Source organism: Bombus affinis, chromosome 2, assembly GCF_024516045.1.
Source record: "Bombus affinis isolate iyBomAffi1 chromosome 2, iyBomAffi1.2, whole genome shotgun sequence".
NCBI lineage: Eukaryota > Metazoa > Arthropoda > Insecta > Hymenoptera > Apidae > Bombus > Bombus affinis.
This window is the reverse complement of record NC_066345.1, coordinates 18566683-18588031: the sequence shown is the minus strand read 5'-3', so window position 1 is coordinate 18588031 and position 21349 is coordinate 18566683. Positions and strand designations below refer to the sequence as shown.

Genomic DNA, 21349 nt, shown 5'->3' with positions numbered 1-21349 from the left:
CGTATTACTTAAAAGTAATTATTTGCAGATTAACGTTGTTTCTATTATTAGAGACGGTAATAAGAGAATATAAGCGAGCGTCATGTACGCAAGCTTCGAGAAACTTTAGATATAGAAACCACGTCGTGGTACATACCATATTTATTTAAATGGTACATTGGATGCAAAAGGTACCATCTTGTTCACGAATAATCATAATACAGAATAAAACGAGAATAAAATCAGGTTTATTAGTTATTCTGCCAACTTTATAAACGAAATATATTGACATTTTTGTTAATTTAAACACGATGAAAAGGTAATTTCGAAAAGATATATTACTGTAAAGGAAGGAATTTCGAAATTTAGAAAAGAACGCACCTAATCGTATCGCAGTGGCGTTAAATGGATTAAGAATTGGCGAAGAATTGAATAGAATGGAGAGAATTTTGTTTGCTATTTTATTATCGTTGCCGTCGCTATTATTCGATTTGTGCGAGAAAAGCAGAATACCGCGTCATTCCGCGTGAATTTCGATCAGCACCGCATCCCTGTGTACCGTGTGTACCGTGTGTACCGTGTGTACCGTGTGTACCGTGCACGCTGCAGCTCGATGATCGCCGCTCGTTAACTAGCGCGGTTAATTACATCACGGCCAATGACGTAAAGCAGGAATCATCTGCACGAAGCGCGATAGGTATGTGCGAAATTATCCCCGGAATATCTTTCCAGTGGTCATTGCGTACCGATTCTATTGGCTGCACAGCGTTAACAAATTATGCGACCATCTCACCGTTACGATTAGACGATCTATCGTCGCGTTTAGGGCTCGTTATTGACCAACGGGCGCGTCTATCGTCGTGCTCTTCATTTACGAATGTACAGCTGCAGGCATATAACGGAGCTTAACAACACTGCGCTGGTACACGGGGCACACGCAACAAATACATCGCGCGTTAGAAAACACTTTGGTTCTCGTTATCCTAAAACGAGACATCTAACTCCTCGATATCTGGCTGCTTGGAAAATTACGCGTTTACGCGGCAACAAGGACGTGCTATCGAGTACCATTCGATTCCATTTTATACGCATTCAGCGCATCGAAACGATTCGACGATCAGCCCCCGTCCCTATCCATTTCGATCGAAGAATGTCCTCGCTGCGTACACGATTACAAGAGATCGTGCATCTCACCAATGGTTATCGATTACCATCCGACATAGCTCGTTTTCATCCTTAATTCCACGCATGCTCGTTGCACACGCGATTCTTACTTCCTTCTGTAATTGCTCTTCTGTAATTCGCATCTCGTACGAGATGCATATACCCCGACAGCTTCGCGAGTCATTCGCAGCAACGACGAACAGAGAACGAACCGGTCGTAACGCTGCGAAATAGAGCAAGATCGTCCCTACCGCTGGCCCTCTCTAAATTAGACCGATCCAACACCCCACCTGCTAACGCGGATATTTCTCCTTCCCTAAAGACAAATATCCGCGTAACGTCGTTGATCGGAGGACGCCACAGCCATCACAGCCACGATCTAACTTTTTCGTTCGAAACACGCTGCTTATTTATTTACTCGTAAACGCGCGTGCTTTTCCTTTTTTGATCGCGATAACTGTTACGACACGTAACTCCTTCAATTTCGACTTATTATACCGTAAAATAGAAAGTTGCCTCGCTTACTTCCATAGAAACTCTTATCCTCTTAATATTTACAGTGACACGCATTAATATTCCAATATTTCACTTATTTATTTATCTATTATTATCCATCATCAGCTCATTTAGCTTATTATTTCTTATTTAGGAAATGTATTTGCGTCAGACGAATAAAATATACAGAAAAAGGCTGCGGCTAATTACTAGAGACAAACGTATAGAAGAATAACGTTCCGCATACCGTTAATCCTGCTCGCTGTTATTACACACGCGCATAGTTGTCGTATCAAAAATATCACGTTGTGTCAAAATATTCCGTATCTTTATTTTCAAACATGAAAATATTCGCCAAAGTATCATTTTGTTGTTGGTATTGGGCTGATCTTTCTCGATCGCCTGTGAAACTTTTATTTCTTTTTGCTTTTCCTCTAATATCGAGTACGATGATAATAAAGATTGCGTTTCTCTGTAAATTTATCGATTCCTAAGACAAACAAGTATATCCAGTTGTATAAAATTTCGCCGGTAATATCGGGTCGGCAACTAAGTGATTATTGCGGATTTTGTCATTAGATGGTAATGACAAAACGCTTGAAATACGCTTGATCTGGTTTTCCTTCGAAAGAAAAGTTTAAATCACGCAGTAGCTATTTTACATGCGGATGAAGAGCAAATATTTGAGAAAAAATGTTTTATGCGACGCTAAGCTTATGTTATATTAAGCTTACCCATTCTTCGTATCGTTTATCAGTTTGATCAACGCGTATCTATCGTTCCGAATCTTTGGCAAACTTATCTGATCGAGAAAATCTTCGTGCTGCTTAACCGACAACGTAATAATGCTGATCGGTCAAATATCGATAAGGAGAAGAAAATATTTGTTTGGCATAAAAGCGATACGACTTTTCTAATGAAGCCAGCGTAAATGAAAAATTCGATGGAAATTACGGCGAAAATACGGAATACTTCGGAACGGCTTTTCCTTCCTAAGAGAAAAAAAGTTGTTCGTCGACTCGATAGAAGAACAACTCGTGTCGAATGACGATTTTGTTAAAATTAAAACGTCACGATAACAGCGAGAAGAATCAAACCTTTGTAAAAGTGCTGCACCACGATCTGTTTGTATAATTTAATAATCGACGCAACTATTGGAAAATAAATTTATATCTCTGTAGCCGTAAACAAGAATAAGCGTTAAATCGACGAATTTACGATTAAAGTTCTTTCTACGTATTTAACCCTATTTCTTACCTGTTATTATTACGATTAATTAATAACTATTGCGATTCGTTAGCTCTGCTGTTTTCATATTTTACGATAATTTATATTTGGCGTAATACGAAAGAACAAGAATCAACGTAAACCATGTATACGCGCTACTTTCTCACCGAACAGTTCGATCGATCTCGCCCCGTTTTCTACATTTATTACGAACGAACGAACGAACGAACCAACCAACCAACCAACCAACCAACCAACCAACGATTCAAAAAGAAAAATCATAATATTACTGTTGGCAATTTTATCTTCAATAGGTATTATTATTGGATAGATGATAATAGATACGCGGTTACGCTTATGGTTATCCAACACTCGAGTCCACGTTTTTATCTACGTTATTTTCATATCGTTTATCTATGAGAATTAATTTATGCATTTGTTCGTTAAGAAACCGCGATCGATCTAATCCTCGTCGTCGTCTTCTTGCATTCTTAAACATAGCATCGCATCGATAACATGGTCTTTAACGACGGTCATTCTAATTTGAATTATTTCTTATAAACGACAATTTCCTGTAAGCAACGTTTTTCAAACGGTATTACACATTTCCTTCCTCTTACCTATATATCCAAGATTGATATATTTAATAGATATTTTTAATAGAATCCAGATTTCGCTTGAAATTAATTCACCAAATAAAAAAACATTTGCGAGAAATTCTACTTCGATAAGAAACACGTATAAAAGAAAACGCACGTCAGGCTTACTTTCCGAAAATACACACGAGCGTTTTAAATTCCAGTCGCTGTCGATTCGCGTATTAACGAACTCTGAGCATTACCAGAGACATTTTGCCGAGGCAATGGACTGGCAATGGACGAGGAGTTTGTTCGCTGCAACATTTTGCTCGCAATTACGAAGGAAATCGCCTACCTGATACGATCGCTGTTTTCTCCCCACCGGCCGCCAGCCCTCCCACGGTTGTTCACGATCGTCAGTCACGTTCGATCACAAAACTCACGATTTGACAGCACCTCGAAACACGTCCACGGTAAGAAACGATCAAAAATCACGGAAGAGAGGAAAAATCGAGCGACAGAGACGATACACGCACGACGGTCGTACACGAACTGACACGAGTCGCGAGTGTGCCGCTGGCTGGCGACGTTAGCGTCTGACTACAGACGGCGCCTGACTACTCACCACGGGATTGGTCGACGGCCGACCACCTTGCACCTATGTACGTATGGATATACGTACGTGTATACACACGGTACACCTGGCTAAATTGCACGATCGTTCGTGTGCGTTTCTGCGGTCAGGAACAATAGAGGCGGAACTGGTACCGAGCTGCATTTTTTTCGCGACGAATGAATGAGATGCGCTCGCTCGCAGCTGCTGGCTCGCGTTCCCGCTGTCTCGTCTCCTACTCCTACTCCTACTCCTACTCCTACTCCTACTACCTCCTCTACGATAGAGTGGCGCGCACGCCCAATCAACCTAACGCAACACTGCGAAAAATTATCTATGTATATACTATGCACATATATATATATATATATATATGTGTGTGTATGTATACTTGTCGCCTTTGAATACCGCTAACCTGCGAGTCCATAAATTCCGATACAGTCAATAGTCCATCGTTTATGCGCGATGCCATGCTGAATCTCGCGTTTTCAAACGTTTTGTAAACTTTTGAGAAACATCTGTGCGTATCGTAACGAGACGAAAATTGGGAGAAGCACGCACTAGCTACTAAGGTATTTATCGTTGCATTCGAACGATTGAATTAATCGATTAGTTAAATCTCAAATATTTTCACTTACGTTTATATATAAACTACATTCGTGTTTCGTTTATGCATCGATAAAGAACGTTACATGTTACATTTCCAAGCAATTTTCCCACCAACTTATTTAAACGGATATAATCTGATATCGACTCTGATGTCTGAATCTGATTAATTTTAATTCAGTTAGCCATTTTAATTTCGTTGCTTCCAATAAATCTTCCTTACCGATTATGACTTTGGAAATAGAAATAAACTATCATATCGATTAGTTGAACGATTAGTATTCCATTGTCGTTCCGATCTCAGAAAGCAAACTGAAAATATCAATTTTAGAAGAAAGAAAAGAAAAAATACCATTGTTTAAAAAATAGCGTACACGTGTTCAATGGTTTCCATATCGTGTCATATAAAAACGAAAATCCTTCTAGCTAACTTTCGATAATTCCTTCTATCAAGGATTCGTCTGCGAGTCTGGTAAAAGAAAAGAAATTGCATTGGCATTGGAGTATGCAAATGAAGAAATGGATTCTCCGAAAGAAAGCTCGTGACGTTACATCATCTCTGGCAGAATTTTGTACGATGGCATGAAAGAATAACGACTTTCGCCGTGCGTCGTTCGTAATTTGGTGAAAGTGCACGGCGTTTCTTCCATTTGTACTTGGTTCGATTTCAAAGGCGTCTATTGGATGTCGTTATTGCGCAGCAAGATCGTTCCATTTAATTAGGCGTACAGTCGTAAATAGAAATTCTATCGGACCGGGATTATTCCACTTTTTTTTTTCATCGACCGTCTTCCTTTTTCTTTGTTTTCTTTCTTTCAACGTCTGCTGGCGACCTACGGTTTTTCAACGTTACTATCCGACTCTACGTTCCATATCCTTAATGTTACAAGTTTGAAAAGAATTAAATAACAGAAAATTATTTGCAAAGAATTATTCGTTATTAAAGAATTAGAATTATAGAACTAGGCCATCGTCCCCGCCAAACAATCTGCATTGTATAGCGGATGGGCATTCGGCCTGAATATTCCAAATATTATTTAAACGAAACGCAGGGAAACAGCGAAGCACGCCGTTTTAGTGATTCGAAACTTCATAGAAAAATAAAAGGCCGCGTTCTAAATATTTCTTTAATAATAAGCTCTATCAAAACTTTTTACAAAAGAGTTATTTATCGCGCGTTCCTGCTACGTTATTTTTAATCTCTCTTTCGGTTCTTCCGTTAAAACTAGTTGTTTTATGAAATTTAAAATTATTTTAAGCTCAACGCTGGAATCATCCCCTCCATATAGTACGTGTAACTGTCAATTCGAAATGTTTACTTATCGAAGATGATTTGTTAATTTAAACAGATGCCTGTCCTCGATGGCAATTAGAGTAGTATCGCAGGATAGAACGCGTACTAAAATTTTGTTTCTGGCTCGTATCTAATTCGACTCAACCGGTCGAATACTGGAATACTGGAATACTCGACATTCGATCGCGGCAAAACGGTCGTCGCTAATGCTCGTCGATAACATGGGCCTCGTTCGTCTGCACGCTCGTTTAATACACGTATTATTGCAAAACCACGAAATCGCGAAATGGACGAGCCGCGTGCAGAATATCACGGCGAGGGCACGTAGCGTCGCACGTACAAACGATAATGGCTGCGAGTCGAATGTTAAATAAAATAGAAACGGATCGATTTCCACTTGTTTGCAAAATGCCGATTTGTCCATTTTCTGGCATTAGGCAAACTATTCGAAAAGCTATTCGTCGATACTTTTGCGAGGAAAGACGAGCAAAGTCGAAGAAATGGAAATGCGATCGTGTGCGTTCGTTATTGCGCAACCGTGCAGATATTAATTAACAGCTGTTGGTTGCATCGAAAATCCATTGCGTTGTCGAAGGAGAAACGTAACCGAATACCTACGTATCGATGATTATGCGATTTAATGGTTTAAAGAATTTTCAACCTTTTGAACAAGTGTAACTACCGATGAAACTCGATTCATTTATAAGTATACAAAGTACACCAGCTCCGTTCATGCGTATTAAGTAATATCACGTATTTACAAAAAAACCAAGCGAAACGTGGCAAACCATTACAAAATCTTAAATTGCGAAACAACCATGTTGAACATCGTAATGAAAATTCCACCAATTTTGGATCGTCGTGTTGTACAGAGTGCGTCGAAATTATATGCCAGGGTTGGTTACCACAGCGTGATTCTACAGCCTCGGTTTGCTACAAATTGGCGTAAAAAAGCTAACACGCAACACCGAGTCCAACTTTGAAATTCAAAGTCTGAAGAACAAATTTGTTCACTCGTCGCGAGGGAACGATGAAAAAAGTTTCATCGGCTCCTGTATCGGCGTTATTTACAGTACGTTTAGATTTCACGATCGGATACAAAGAGTCGAGTGGAAGAGTCGGAGAGGGCACGATTTCACATCGTTAGTTTCTTTGCAGGTAGGCACGGAAACAACGCGCCTGTTTTGTTTCTCTGATTATAAAGATCAATAGCAAATGACACGATCAAACATACTATAAACTCTTATAATCCAAGTTACAGTACCACGTCAAAATAATTTACTTATAATTCTCAATGAGAATTGATCGATTGTAAACGGTCTACCAAATAAAAAAAAAAAAAAAAAAAAAAAAAAAAAGAAAAAGAAAGATAGCAAATGACAGAATCTCTCTGCAGAAAGGTAAATTAGCCAGACGTTAAGCTAAATTTCCAAAAATATCGCCTGGCATTTATATTGTGTATATATATATATATATGTCGTAAGAATGTTAAATTGCTTGAATATCTAATATTTGAATAATTTAATATATGGATGAGAGCAAGAAGAACAACGACGGAGAAAGGTGAAGACGGACGAAGGAGAGAAACTGTCAGACAGACGATCGTGTAATCGAGTTGACCCCATGGACGATTAACCAAATTGGAAGGTCGCGGGATGACTGAATCATGACTTATCCGTGAGCTCGTGCCATCCGTTGTATTCGCTGACAGTTTGTAGATTCGAGTACAAACGTTCGATAAAAGTTAATCGAGCGAAATTTATAAAAGTTCGCGACTATGTAGACGGAGATGAAAAACGGAAATACATATACATACATATTCATCGTGAAAGGCGTGGCAGTAACGTTATGTCAAGGTAACAAGGTGTTTGTAACTTGTTAGATAAAGGTTCGAAGAGAGAACGCATATAGCTGAAGCAAGTTATTGCAGCGAACGATATGACTTTACAGCCATCGGGAAACGAGGCTCGCGTTAATAGTTACTCTACGATTTAAATTTATCGTGTGCTTCGGAATAATCGTTTTTACGTCCAACGGATTAGATTAACGTAATATCGATAATCTTGTTTAACAGTTAGTCTAACAGTTTGTTGAACGATCGATATACCTCCTATTCGACCTTTAAAAAAGATAGATCGAGCTCGAAGGAAATCCGGGTAACCTTATTATTTTCAATTTAGGATAATACGCGCGAATTTCGACACGCGTGTATGTATCGATGCGTGAATTCCGAATAAAAGGATATCATGGTCCCCAAAATAAATACCTATTAAAGGTATAAATCTTTTTTCCGAGCTTCATAGGGATTTTCAAAGTCGTTGCGAGATAAAATAAATATCGGCACGATGCGCTCTCCTCGGAATCCTACGACCATTTGTTTCAAACGTTATTTTCCATCGTCCATAGTGTTCGCGTGTTTTCGGATAAAACGGACACATCGTATATTCATAGATGATTTGGACAAGTGTTGGTATACTTTTATAAGCTACTTTTAACATAACATAATTACATTTCGACAACGGTAATGCCATTTATCTCTCTCGAATTATCTGCCTCTGACAATAGATCGCAGTGTCACACAGCGACACTCGTCATCGGTACAATGATCGTCCTCCGTTTCAACGGTGACGGCACCCTTCCCAATGGTCATTAAAGTTTATTAATATTTGAAATATCCGATAAACAGATGCATATTCCTTTATATTCCGCGACTTCTCTAGAATTACGTAACTTGGATAAACTTCCGCCACGAATACTATGATAAACCCGATGGAATAATTTAGATAAACGTTGGAATCTCGCCTCGAGTCGTTAGAAGATGTGATCGATAACGTGTTTTAGATTCTAAAGCTCTTTTTTAACGCGGATCGCGTCTATAATTAACGACTTGAAAATTAATAAGTAAATATTTATGACTTTTCGTTCGTGCACAGTACTATTTATTACTGGAAATTTTATTACGAGCATTAAAAAACAGCATTAAAATACCGTAAAGCATCGAACATACACATGTACATACTTACGTACCTGTATTATATAAGCTTTGATGTTGTTGCCATTCTATAGATCTTTTTTTGCAACGCAAACTACAAATCATTTTACGAATATCGAATAAGACAGAATCTTTTCTTACGATAATAACACGGTACATAACCTTTGATATTTTTTAACACCGTACCATCTTTATACAAATTCACATTTTTATCAACGCAACTAAAGAAATAGAAATATAAATAAAAATCTAAATCACGTACTCGATATTTTCAACGTTTTATATATTTCTTCTATATATATTTTATATATTCTGCGCATTTTTACCCCATTAAAATCTCTCATCGATAATAGTTAGTCTATCGCGCAAAATAATATCGATTATTCGTTCGTTGATCATTTTCGTAATTGTATCGTTATTATTTGACGCACGGCGGCTGGATTGAAAAATTTCACGCCGATCCAAGCCCAATCGATTTAATCGAGTTGTAATAGACATTTCTTACTCGCATTACTTTTTCTCCTTCTATCTCTAGTCTCGGATATACAGTTGTGCACGGGGCTTTAAGCTCGCCCGAACCTCCTCTATATAACGAAAGATAAGGCGACTGGCAACCAATACTCGCGCGTACGCTGTAATAGACGCACGACGCACTATAGACAGAATTCGCTTACCGCGTGGTACGGACAGTTTTTTTACCAACTCGGAAACTAAGCGTGACCGTGCAGGTTATTTATATATATTATATAGTTATATAAAGTTATTCAAAATATTAATTTCTATCGCATATTTCAAAGTCATTGAAATCGGATACGAGATAGCCTTTCCGCAGTTTCACCAAGTAAACGTTAGAAATGATTCGCGATACGTATGTAAGAAGCAAAAGATGTAAATAAACGATGGTGGATAACAGCGTTTTTCTGGCGGCAGACAACTTTGGACGGCGCTGATCTAAGTCACGTTCAAACATTTTTTTCTTTATTCTTCCGCCGCTTATCAACGTACAACCTTTTTTTGTACAAACGAAAGCTGTTAATTGCTAACAGTTAACTGCAAGTAGTTTGAACAAATTTTGAACAGAAATTTACGTGGGGATAAAAGAAACGAAGTTTTTTCATTTTTGTTGAAAAATCTTTCGATAAAAGAAAAGAATGCCGTAAAATTGTGCGAATCGGTTTAATAAACATACATGAACAGACAAAATATGTTAAAAGCTACCTTTTGCATGGTACGTACATTCCTTCTTCGGATACTCCGCTTACGTATTCAGATACACGCTGACATCCGGAGAATATAAATGGAAACGATCGAAAAAGGTATAACGATCGTAAAGGTGAGTTTACGATAAAGGATTTATCGTATCGTTTATACGTTGTACGTATAAACGACCTAACAAAACTGCTTACAAGATAACGTCTAGTTCGTTCCAAGTATATGATCCATACTAAATTCGCCGATCGATCGATTCCGAAGATGCTCTCTGATCCTCTGAGAGTAACGAAAAATGTACCGATACAACTTTCCATCTCCGTCCTTGAAAATTCCCATCCCCAGTTAGCACGACGACACGCGTCGTTTGTTGCAACGATTTCCACCAAAAGAACAAGTAATTCTAAACAGATTCTGAACAATTGAATTTCTTTGTAATTTCTTTGTAATAGTCTGTGGGCGCATCGATCTCTCTTATCACCACTGAGACTATCGGTAGTCTAACGTGTCAGTACCTGCTACCTCCACGCACAGTGAGTAACGATTAAACATGAGAGATAGTTTTATGTTTTATGCGGATACCGAAGCACCAAAGCTGCGCTGAAATAACCACCATACAACTACGAATAAATCGCGTTCCAGAGAGCTTTTATTTATTCAAACGAATTGTCACGTAACGATTGAAGTTTAATAATTTGCTTGGAACAGCACACTGATATAGCGAAACGTACTATATAAGATTCCGTATGAATTCCGCAAAAAGTCATGGAAAGGATCGGTGTGTGTATATCGGTGTATAAAATGATAAGTCGATGAAAATACTATATCGCCTTTAAAATTTCAAATTTCGCCATCGACTTTCTAACCCAGCCAATATTAACTTCGAAATCACTGTAGCCCTAATTAATGAAACGAAGCGTAATATCGTCAAGAATATCAGTAGGATTTTTCGTTTCGAAATTTTCTTACGCATTTGAGGTTGGGTGAAAGTAGTGCACCGAGTGAAAGTCAAAGCTACAACATCGAGCCTTTGGGAGTACATAAAAATGATTGCACGAAACGAAAAGAAGTTTAACGTAATATTTAAAGAGCAGTCGTTTCTAAAAGCCTCGAGATGCGTGCAACACTTGGAAAATCGATTTTTCAATTTTCTTACGTACTGTGCAATAATCTTGGTGGATAACGTAATTCACGCTTTTTGCGTGTACATTCCGCGGATGAAACAGGTGCCTGTTATGCCATGTTTAGATATTAGCGCATCGGCAATTGCTGTGTACAGTGACCGCGAGAACTCATAAAGCGACCAAGTCAGATGTTGTGTCATTAAGGCCATGTTTCTAATAATCACCTCGAGAATGGTCGAATATTAGATAAATAAATAACGCGTTAGCTGCCTGTATATTAGCGTATATAGGGTGTTTCGTGCGACAGAAGCCGCGTTTTTTTCTTACAATTAATAGAGATATAAGAAAATTTTAGAAAAGAGAATCAAATCAAGTAGCGAACATCGGCTAAATATATACTTGCTATTACTTTCGTTTTATTATTTTTATTACTTCCAGTACTTCTAATATAATCCTATCTTTTACTTTCACTCCCGTATCATGGATAAGAGTAGTTAACTTCTTCACGCGCTTCTTTCCTTTATCGCGCATTAACGACCAAAGATTCTCATCAGGTTCGCAACTTCGAAACGAATTCTTCGAATTAACGATCATAAGGTTATTCGCTAAATGACAGAAAATCACCCGAAGAAACGGTCTATATTCTGTTTACGTGGTACAATTCTAAAATATGATAATTCTACGAAAACATATTACCTTTAAATTTTCCTTAAACTTCACCGCATCATTTTTAAACGAACCGATATATCTGCCAAAATTAATATTTCCCAGCGAATCGCGTTTCCGTTTGAAAAAGAAAAAGACGGAGGGGGGGGGGATCGAAAGAAGCGCGATAAAGGAAAGGAAAGGAAAGGAATGGGAAGGAAAGTAGCAAAGTAAAGCAAAACGAAGAAAAGGCAAAAGACAAGAGTCGCGGGCAAAGCAAAGGCACATACCTGAACAAGTCGCTTCGCGTCGCTGCGATCGCGATTGTCGGGCCCCACGGCTATGTTAGGTTGCCGCATTCCACCTGTCAGAAGGTGGGTCCGCTCTCTCACGGACCGTAAAGGAAGCAAAGAAGCCACTAACGGCAGAAAACGAATCGCGCTCCGAAACTTTCTTTCCTAACTGTCGCGAAATCACCTTCGGAAACCGATCCTTTTCAATATGGCTGTATGCATACATAGGTTCTGATCCGCTATTCGCTATACTTACGTATGTACCTCTTTAATGTCCATTTTCCGCTAACGATTCGCGCCGCATTCCTGATTCGATCGTAGAAAATTCCAGCTAGAGATCCTATCGAAACTGCCGTCGACGTTCCTTTTTGAAAAATATTTTCACCTTTCTCCCAAATCTGTTCACCAAGCACACCAGATCCTGCGCAAATGTATATCGAGAAGCACGCGTGGGTCTGGAATGTAAATGGACTGCACGATTATTAAAAACCGAACAAAACCGACGGAATGTACTTTTTCACGATCACTGAACGCACGATCGATAACCTGATACAGTCCGCAACGTCTTTATCGAACGAACGATTCTACGGGATGTCTCTCGAAACAAAAGTCCAAACAAATTGTTGCCCGAGCAACGTTCTCCACAACATAACTGGACACCGGTAGGTAGGGGAACTGATCCGGGGAACGAGTGCTAGGGGCTAGGTAGGAGGTAGGAGCGAGTCCGAAAGGCGAGAGGAAGGACGTAGGATGCCGACGAAGGAGAGGGGGGAAAGACAAAACCAACAGGAGGGGGAAAGCCTCGTACTCGACGCTGTCCTGATGAGGCAGGAGGATGGCCGGTAGGCGTTAGGGCTCAACACAGTTTTCTTCCTATGTAGCAACCTCTCTATACGCACGTGAATGTAATTGAAATATCCTTGTTTCCTTTCGGATCTTTTTTTCTATTTATTACCGTCTATATCTGTGACTCGATTTTTACCTTCCACGCTAATACCCAGCAGCTACCACGTTTCAATGCCTCTTCACTTTATGTTCCTCATTGTTTACACGGCTACTTTGCTTTCTTTTTTTTTCTTTTTTTTCTTTTTTTCTTTTTTTCTTTTTTTCTTTTTTTGTTTTACGCAAATTAGTTATCCCTTTTCTGTTCCTATTTGTTCTCTGTTATTATGGTTTTTAATAAATATCGTTTTCTTTATAGTCTCGTAACGGTGTGAATCGTATTATTTAAAGAGAAATTTAAAGAGAAAATTTAAAGGGAAACAACAAGATAAAAAGAAATCTACTCTTAAGGAACCGAATACACCCGTAGGTATACTCGTAGGTATACTCCAAATGCACTGAGACGTATCTTATACTATTTTCAGACTGTTCATCGGAAATCTAACGAACAGAAGAAACAAAGGAAATGCTAAATACAATTGAAAAAAGGAGCAGCAGGTTGATGCCTGTTAAAAGTCAATTTTTTTAATTTCAACAACTGACACGGAAAATAAATTTATTCTTACGTTAACTATATCTATTATCTTTCGCCTATATTCCATCTATAGCTCATCCGCTTTTTATCATTTTTATTTCGCTCTAACTACAGCCGATTATTTTTTTAGAATATTTTTACATTTTAGATCATCTATACAACAGTAAGGAAATTTTTAATAGTTCTACATTATAAAAAGTATACTAAAAAATTAGCTTCAAACGCTTATTAATACATATACCGTACATACATACACGTACATACATACATGTATATCTCACATACTCTTCTATTTCTGGCTTTTAATTTTATCCGTTAATTAATGGAAGAATTCTGAAATTAATAGCTATAGAATTGATATTTATGATTGTTTATCAAACAAATTGAATCGATTAGAAAACAATCTGTATCATTATCTTATACGTTTAAACGTGACAAATATTTAAAACTGTATTTTACGTTAAAGTTATTCCTCTCATTGCAGCGGAGAGATTAATGTAAAAAGTAGCGTGAAAAATGGTTCGCGTGATCGTATACATCCATGAGAGAAGAAGAAATATTCAAATCGTCGTCACCGAGTACACCGCAAAATTACATAATATGTAATTCCTTTTACAATTGAGGCCAATCACATTGCGTAAAAGAATCTCGTCATTTACTCCGCTCTAACTGCTTCTAAGCGCGCGACTTATGCAGATTTCCAAAGATACAAATGAAGATTTAAACAAAAGATATCAAGATGTAATAAAGCGAACGATCTTAATAATGATATTTAATATCAGTATCGATGATTCAGTTCTGTGATTTAATTAATTTTCATCTTGTACGAATATAGCAAAAAATTGTGTGTGTGTGTGTGTGTGTGTATATATATAACAATAATAGATGAATTTTTATTTTAAGGTATAATTAAAATATAATAAAAAACGTTTTTTCACAATTTATTTTGTGTATATATGTATTTTTTTTTTTTTTTTTTTACCAAATATGTACATTTTTTAAATATATATAATAATTACTTTATGTTTAAAAATTAAATTTTTTATTTCTTTCCAATCACGTCGAATTATATCAGAAATGCAAAATGCAGTTATGGTTAAATATAGTTATTGTGTACTCGTTTGATTCTTGTATTGTACATAGAAAATATTATACATACTTCATAGCTAGATTCCCTTATAATTAACCTCACTTGCGATTTTGCCAAAAACACGTGGATCGTTATAGGAATAAAATGGCGACAATAATGGAATTAATTAATTTTTTTGATCATGAATCAAAAGAGTATGAAGAATTCTTGCAACACTTAGTATGTTTTAACGGAGATATACCATTCGATGTAGAAGAGGTAAAATTATGTTTTTGAATATAACCTTACACTTGATACACCACCCTTTTTCCAAATATATGTATAATATGCAATGTACGTTTCTATTTTTAGGTTGAAAAAGTACAGAATGTCATTGTATCGACCGTAAATACCTGTTTAAATCAATCACAATCTCGATGCAAAGGTTTATTAATTTTGGACACTATCTTACCACAATGCTCGAAAGATATTCTTTTAAAATATTGCATACTATGGATGTCAAAAGCTACCCAAGTATTAGATAGTATCCATAGTACGCCACAAGAGTTATCCATTTCTTGTAAAGTTCTTGGACATCTGATTATCAAATCAAAAGATATTCCCGAGATACAGAAACAAGTATCTATGCAAAATGTAAAGCAGCTTATCAATGTAATTAGTAACTTGAGTACAGAAACGAAATGTGGTCCAGTATATTATTTGATTGCTGTATTGTTACATCGATATCCAGAAGTTTGTGAACGTTTTCAGGTAGTCGATCTTCTTTATTATCGCAGACAGTATAGACATATTTATTTAGCGTGAAATATTTTAATATCTCAGGTGACTATAAAAAAAATTATACTACTACAAGTGGATTCTACGCAAGAAAATCTGGTTTGTGCCAGTGCAAAATGCTATGCCCTTCTGGCAAAAGCAACCGAGCGTTCGTTTAAACCTCCACCTTCGAAACCAAATTATACTGGATGGATATATAACCAAGCACTTATTTGCAATAGCTTGCATGTAATAATGGATGAATTATTTTCAAACTTGACAGAATTAGAAAATGTGAACATATGGGATAAATTAGAATTACCTAAAATATCAGAAGAGAATATCATTCAATTCTATTTTATGCAGAAACAAAGATTTTCGAATTTGTGTTCTTATTTATCATTTATGTTATGGTAAGAGAATAATTTACAAATGTCAGTTTGTATGTAATATATTAAAAGGAGATTGTTTAAATAGTCTAAACTTTATAGTGGATTTGATGACAAAAATTTAGTATTACCACATGAGATCTTGAAGGTTGTATGTAGAGGATTAGCGATACAACCGTCAAACATAAAAAATCAAAATTCTGTTAAAGAACAGATTTTATATCTTATTTTACCAAAACTACATATTGCTTTATTCGATGTTTTGAATTCACTAATAAATGGGTAAGAATATTATAAGTTTGAAATAGCAAACTATTGTTAAAATGAAATTTATATGAGTTTCAAATATGTAGATTTAAAGAACAGTTAATATCGTATGGTTCGACGATATTGGAACTGCTTCTTCAAACATTGCAATGGACAGAGAATGCTTTAGAAAACCAAATAACGATTAGTAGAAACAAACCATTTAGAAATGTAAGGATATCTGTTTATAAATGTCTGAACTCTTGGTTAATGAATACTAATTCATTATCTGGTATAGAGACAGTTGCGGATGAATATCTTTCTTCTATATTAAAAGATATTGTACCAGAAAAACATCGTGTTTTATTGACTGTGAGTTTATAATAGCATTTAACAAAAATTTAATTGTATTTCAATATAATACAAACTTAATTGACTTGTTTAACGGATAAATTGGTGTCACAGATTCAAAAAACACAGAATTTATCAAAAAGAGCATTGAAGCGTCTCCGAGATAGTCAATATGAGAAGGGTATACATTTGAGTAATGGAATTGCTTCTAATAAAGAGCATTATCTAGATACGGATGTATGTAAAATGGCTCTTGATGTATTGCAAAATATATTTTTCAATAGTGGAACTCTTTTAAAACAAACATTTTTTAAGGTAAGCCTTCTATTTTCATATTTTGTTATAAAGCTTGATGCTGGATGTAATAATTGTTTCTTTTTTTTTAGACTGTACAAAATATTGTAATACCTTTGCTATATGACTGTTATTTGAGTACAACTGAACAAAAATTTTATAAAGAACATACTCACTGTCGTTTGTTACTATTTAGAGTATTGAGAGCTCTGCAAATGAATCCACATTCCTTAACGCCTTTACCTACGCAATACTCTCTAGAGATATTTGAAATGGCTTTGAATGATAATAATTTACATATTATTCAAGAAGCTAAAGTGGCATTGGCCGAACTTGAAAAAATCACGCATCCTCATGCTCCACCTATTCAACTGACTCAAGTAGAGTAAGTTTTAAGAGTTCATATATTTGCTTAAGAATATTAATGTCAATAGCGGATAGTTTTCTATAATTTAGATTTTAAATCGAAATTATATATATTTTTCAGGACAGTGCAAAAGGAATTTGTTACTGATGAACAAATTGTACAAGGACATAGCACAATGGAAAACGTACTTTCACCTTTTATTGAAATTATTGCAGACGAACGTGTAGAATCATCGCCAAATAAAAAATTAAAAGTTACAAATTCACATCATAATGAAATTGTTGAACCTGGGACAGAAAATCCTACTAAAGATAAACTGCATATTACACAAACAAACAAAGATATTGTAAAAGAACAAGATAACACGATAAAAGAACAAATAATAGTCACGATACAGAATAAAGATATTGTAGAAAGTGAACAAGCTGCACAAATTTCTGACGAATCGGTAAATGAAACTGCTTCAATGACAGTCGTGACTAGTGATACAGAAATACCGAAATCAATGTCATCATTGAACGTTATTAAACAAACTGACGGTATTTGTATTGAAAATACGAATACAACAGGAGATATTAAGCGTAGCTCCGAAAATATTTCTGGAATATCTGAAGTAAATAAAGAGCATTTTGCGCAAGGAGAAGAGGAAGAAGAAATATTGCAATTGTTCCAGGATATACCAAAGAATGACAGTTAATCACATCCATTTTGAACATCTTAATGTTCGCGATAAATCTATTGTTATTTTATGCTTTCCGTGCGTTACGTACATATAGCTATAATATTTTAATCTTTTACATAGAATTGTACTTGTGGATTATATATTTGGCTGCTGAAATTTCTTTCGAAATATAGTTTTTAATTTCTCATATTTTGTACTTTCTATCAAATCACTGATTTTTACGATTTTTGTTTCGTTCTTTAAAATTCGTTATAGATATTTTTTAATCATAGAGCATCATTATGAGAATTTTATAATTGTATATACAATCACTTACTTCTCGATAATTTCGATAATGCGAACGTAAAGGCATCGCTAACTTCTGTACCATGACCAAATGGTATAACTCTTTCTTTGATGTTCATCAAAATATTCTATATAATCTTCCACTTATTTAATCACTAGCATAATGTCGAATATGCCATTATTTTACCCGGTAATTCCCTCGTCCAGCAACTTAAAAATCCTAACATAAATCTGTAACATAATGTATGAAAAGTACTTTTTCTGTCTTACTGTCATACAATGAAAATAAATATTATAATAATTACATTAATAAATTAGGTACTTATTTGTAGTTTGATTATCAAATGAACCCAATCTATATTAAATCGACACAACTTGTATTATTTTTCTTTCAATTATATCCTTTATCTCATACTGACGAACAGAATCTCTAGTAAAACCGCCCCCATGTACGAAAATATTAATGCCGGACATCCATCGTTAGAATTTCGGAACATAACTATTAATATGTTCAAAAATCTTACATTACAATCTGCGCATCTTGTAATTCTCTTGTCGTTAATTAATATTAAGTTGGAAACACGGTGGTTCCTATTTCGTGGCATTAATTTCACCTTTCAAGTGCAGAGGAATCAGTCTCTAAACGGAATAATGATCTTTTTTACTTCCTTATTTAATGAGCATGTTTCGTTTAGTAAAAGAGTGTAATTTAAATAAACTTTTAGTGATAACACTATCATGTTTATTAAGTTAAGTCCTGCAATCCTTATTACAGGGTGTATGAGTTGATAAATTGATGTCCACATACATATATTTTATAGTGATAAAGTTTTATTGTTGAAATATATATCATTAATATGCGTCAGCTTTTAAATTAAATTGGTATAATTTGGTTGGAATAATTTAAGTTTTACGAAAGATCATATTTCGTAAAATTTTGTTGATAAAGAAAATATTTCGATATGACCTAAAACATGAACTGCGAGAAGCAAAAAAAGGCAGTGAATGAGTATACAATTACTATTTTCATTTAAATCATTTTGATAAAATCAAAGCACGCATACAAATTAAAACTAAACTTGAGAATATTATGCAAACGTGTCGACACATTTTGCATGCTTGCATTACAATAGTCAGAACATCCGTTTCTCTAAGTATTCTTGGTATTGATAAGTAACACAAGTGTGAGTCTCTATACACACACATACACGCGCGCACACACGCACAGAGCAGTAGTATATAAATGCTCAATACTATAAAATTAACAATTATTAAATTATTATTTTTATAATAAAATCTATACCAAGTATCGTTTCGTCAAAGATACATTTCAGTTTTTAAAATCAAACATTTCAGCGGGGCAGGCAGTGCAACCAATTTAAACTTTACACGTTGACGTGATTTCCGGTTGTGTCTTTCTCTGTTCGATATCGGTCCAGTTGGTATGTGACTCGTGATTATATTACATTTAAAATCCTCTTAAATTTATAAAAATAAAATGCATCTGCTATAGAACAATTGTTATTAGAACACATTTGTTAGTTTTGTAGACGTTTCTGTAAATATTTTACTTTTGGGGAAGAAAATTAAGTTAAATGTTGATTGTATCGGTTATGGAGGTTATGTTGTTACGCTACGAGAATAACACATAGTGTCACGTTTTTCACTGTTTCTAGCATTGAAAGAGCAAAATAATTTAACGTTTTATGTAATTTTGTGTATAGGATTTGAATCATGGGTCGAGTGATTCGTGCTCAGCGTAAAGGAGCTGGATCTGTTTTCAGATCCCATACAAAAAGGAGAAAGGGAGCACCAAAACTTCGCTCCTTGGATTTCTCCGAGAGGCATGGTTACATCAAAGGTGTTGTGAAGGTTCGTTCAATTTTTTTATTTTATAATATTTTTAGTTAACTTTGTTTTTTCCTTTTTTCATTTTTCCTTTTTACTGTAGATTCTTACTGTATTTTCATTTTTTGGAAGTTATATTCACGTTCATGATGAATTCTAGTTTGTCTACTTCTGAATAGACATCTGATGAATAACTACTAGAGGCTCTTTCTGACGCTATTATGCGCTTTTATAAAAGTTATATTTTAAAAATTTATTACGATCTACTGTTAAAAATGATTACATTTGCAGGATATCATTCATGACCCTGGTCGTGGAGCACCATTAGCCGTTGTTCATTTCAGAGATCCGTACAAGTTCAAAACCCGTAAAGAATTATTTATTGCTCCCGAAGGAATGTATACTGGACAATTTTTGTATTGTGGGAGAAAAGGTAAATGAAGAACTTTAGCCAGGATATATTATTTAGGATGCATTGAATTATTTATGAAAGGAAGAAATATGGAAAAAGTATTGGTATAAATCAATAATATGGAATATTTCATGTTGCAGCAAATCTCCAAATTGGAAATGTGATGCCTGTTGGTCAAATGCCTGAAGGTACCATTATTTGTAATTTGGAGGAAAAAACTGGCGACAGGGGTCGATTGGCGAGGGCTTCAGGAAATTATGCTACAGTCATAGCTCATAATCCCGATACAAAGAAAACCAGAGTGAAATTACCATCTGGCGCTAAAAAGGTTATACCATCCAACAATAGAGCAATGGTTGGTATTGTTGCTGGTGGTGGACGTATTGATAAACCAATTCTTAAAGCTGGTCGAGCATATCATAAATACAAGGCAAAGAGAAATTGCTGGCCTAAGGTACAGTTTATCTTTTACATTACTAAATACAATATGTGCAGATTTTTACGTTTTATTAGAAAAATGTTTGTCGATGATGGTCTTTAGACATTTGAAACCTGAACAATTTGTTGTGGAAAATCTTTAAACTGAGCAAGCCTACAGCTTAATCTCTATAATATGGTGTGGCATCACGGTATTGGGTCTGTAATATTTTTCCCTATTTACAGGTTCGTGGTGTTGCTATGAACCCAGTTGAGCATCCTCATGGTGGTGGTAACCATCAACATATTGGTAAAGCATCCACAGTTAAACGTGGAACTAGCGCTGGTCGTAAGATCGGTCTTATTGCCGCTCGTCGTACAGGAAGAATTCGTGGTGGAAAGACCGACACTAAGAAAGACGATTAGATTAAAGATTGATTAAACCCTGAGACCTATACAATAAAATGTTTAAAAAAATTATTCTGTCATAATATTATTCCCGTTGCCGTTCGATTC

General features: G+C 35.7%; 3 protein-coding genes across 8 annotated transcripts in view; 2 read left to right on the top strand and 1 right to left on the bottom strand.

Annotated features, from left to right (window-relative positions):
• The window catches only part of LOC126927398 (protein starmaker), a 63251-nt gene extending 50337 nt beyond the window's left edge, over nt 1–12914 (bottom strand). For 2 of the 6 annotated variants that reach the window (XM_050743567.1, XM_050743579.1), the window contains exon 1: nt 12484–12914. The gene's annotated coding sequence lies outside the window, so the exon portion shown is untranslated. The other 4 variants (XM_050743566.1, XM_050743576.1, XM_050743568.1 and 1 more) reach the window with 3 other exon arrangements.
• A 1840-nt stretch (nt 12915–14754) lies between these two features.
• LOC126927395 (proline-, glutamic acid- and leucine-rich protein 1-like) lies at nt 14755–18060 on the top strand. Its single transcript, XM_050743557.1, has 8 exons — nt 14755–15044; nt 15138–15536; nt 15609–15955; nt 16034–16213; nt 16285–16549; nt 16643–16843; nt 16915–17207; nt 17310–18060. Exons 1-8 carry the CDS (start codon nt 14931–14933, stop codon nt 17884–17886), a joined length of 2376 nt encoding a protein of 791 aa, XP_050599514.1. The 5' UTR covers nt 14755–14930; the 3' UTR covers nt 17887–18060.
• A 1451-nt stretch (nt 18061–19511) lies between these two features.
• On the top strand, nt 19512–21313 carry LOC126928823 (60S ribosomal protein L8). The gene is made up of 5 exons (XM_050744666.1): nt 19512–19598; nt 19881–20028; nt 20296–20437; nt 20557–20870; nt 21080–21313. Exons 2-5 carry the CDS (start codon nt 19891–19893, stop codon nt 21257–21259), a joined length of 774 nt encoding a protein of 257 aa, XP_050600623.1. The 5' UTR covers nt 19512–19598; nt 19881–19890; the 3' UTR covers nt 21260–21313.
• Nucleotides 21314–21349: the final 36 nt, after the last annotated feature.

Bases quoted from the DNA above. Each gene is read 5' to 3' on its own strand.
- LOC126928823 (XM_050744666.1), top strand. From the start codon at position 19,891: ATGGGTCGAGTGATTCGTGCTCAGCGTAAAGGAGCTGGATCTGTTTTC. The intron at 20,029-20,295 runs GTTCGTTCAATT...TTACATTTGCAG, and splicing joins ACATCAAAGGTGTTGTGAAG to GATATCATTCATGACCCTGG. The intron at 20,871-21,079 runs GTACAGTTTATC...CCCTATTTACAG, and splicing joins AGAGAAATTGCTGGCCTAAG to GTTCGTGGTGTTGCTATGAA.
- LOC126927395 (XM_050743557.1), top strand. From the start codon at position 14,931: ATGGCGACAATAATGGAATTAATTAATTTTTTTGATCATGAATCAAAA. The intron at 15,537-15,608 runs GTAGTCGATCTT...TTAATATCTCAG, and splicing joins AAGTTTGTGAACGTTTTCAG to GTGACTATAAAAAAAATTAT. The intron at 16,214-16,284 runs GTAAGAATATTA...TCAAATATGTAG, and splicing joins TTGAATTCACTAATAAATGG to ATTTAAAGAACAGTTAATAT.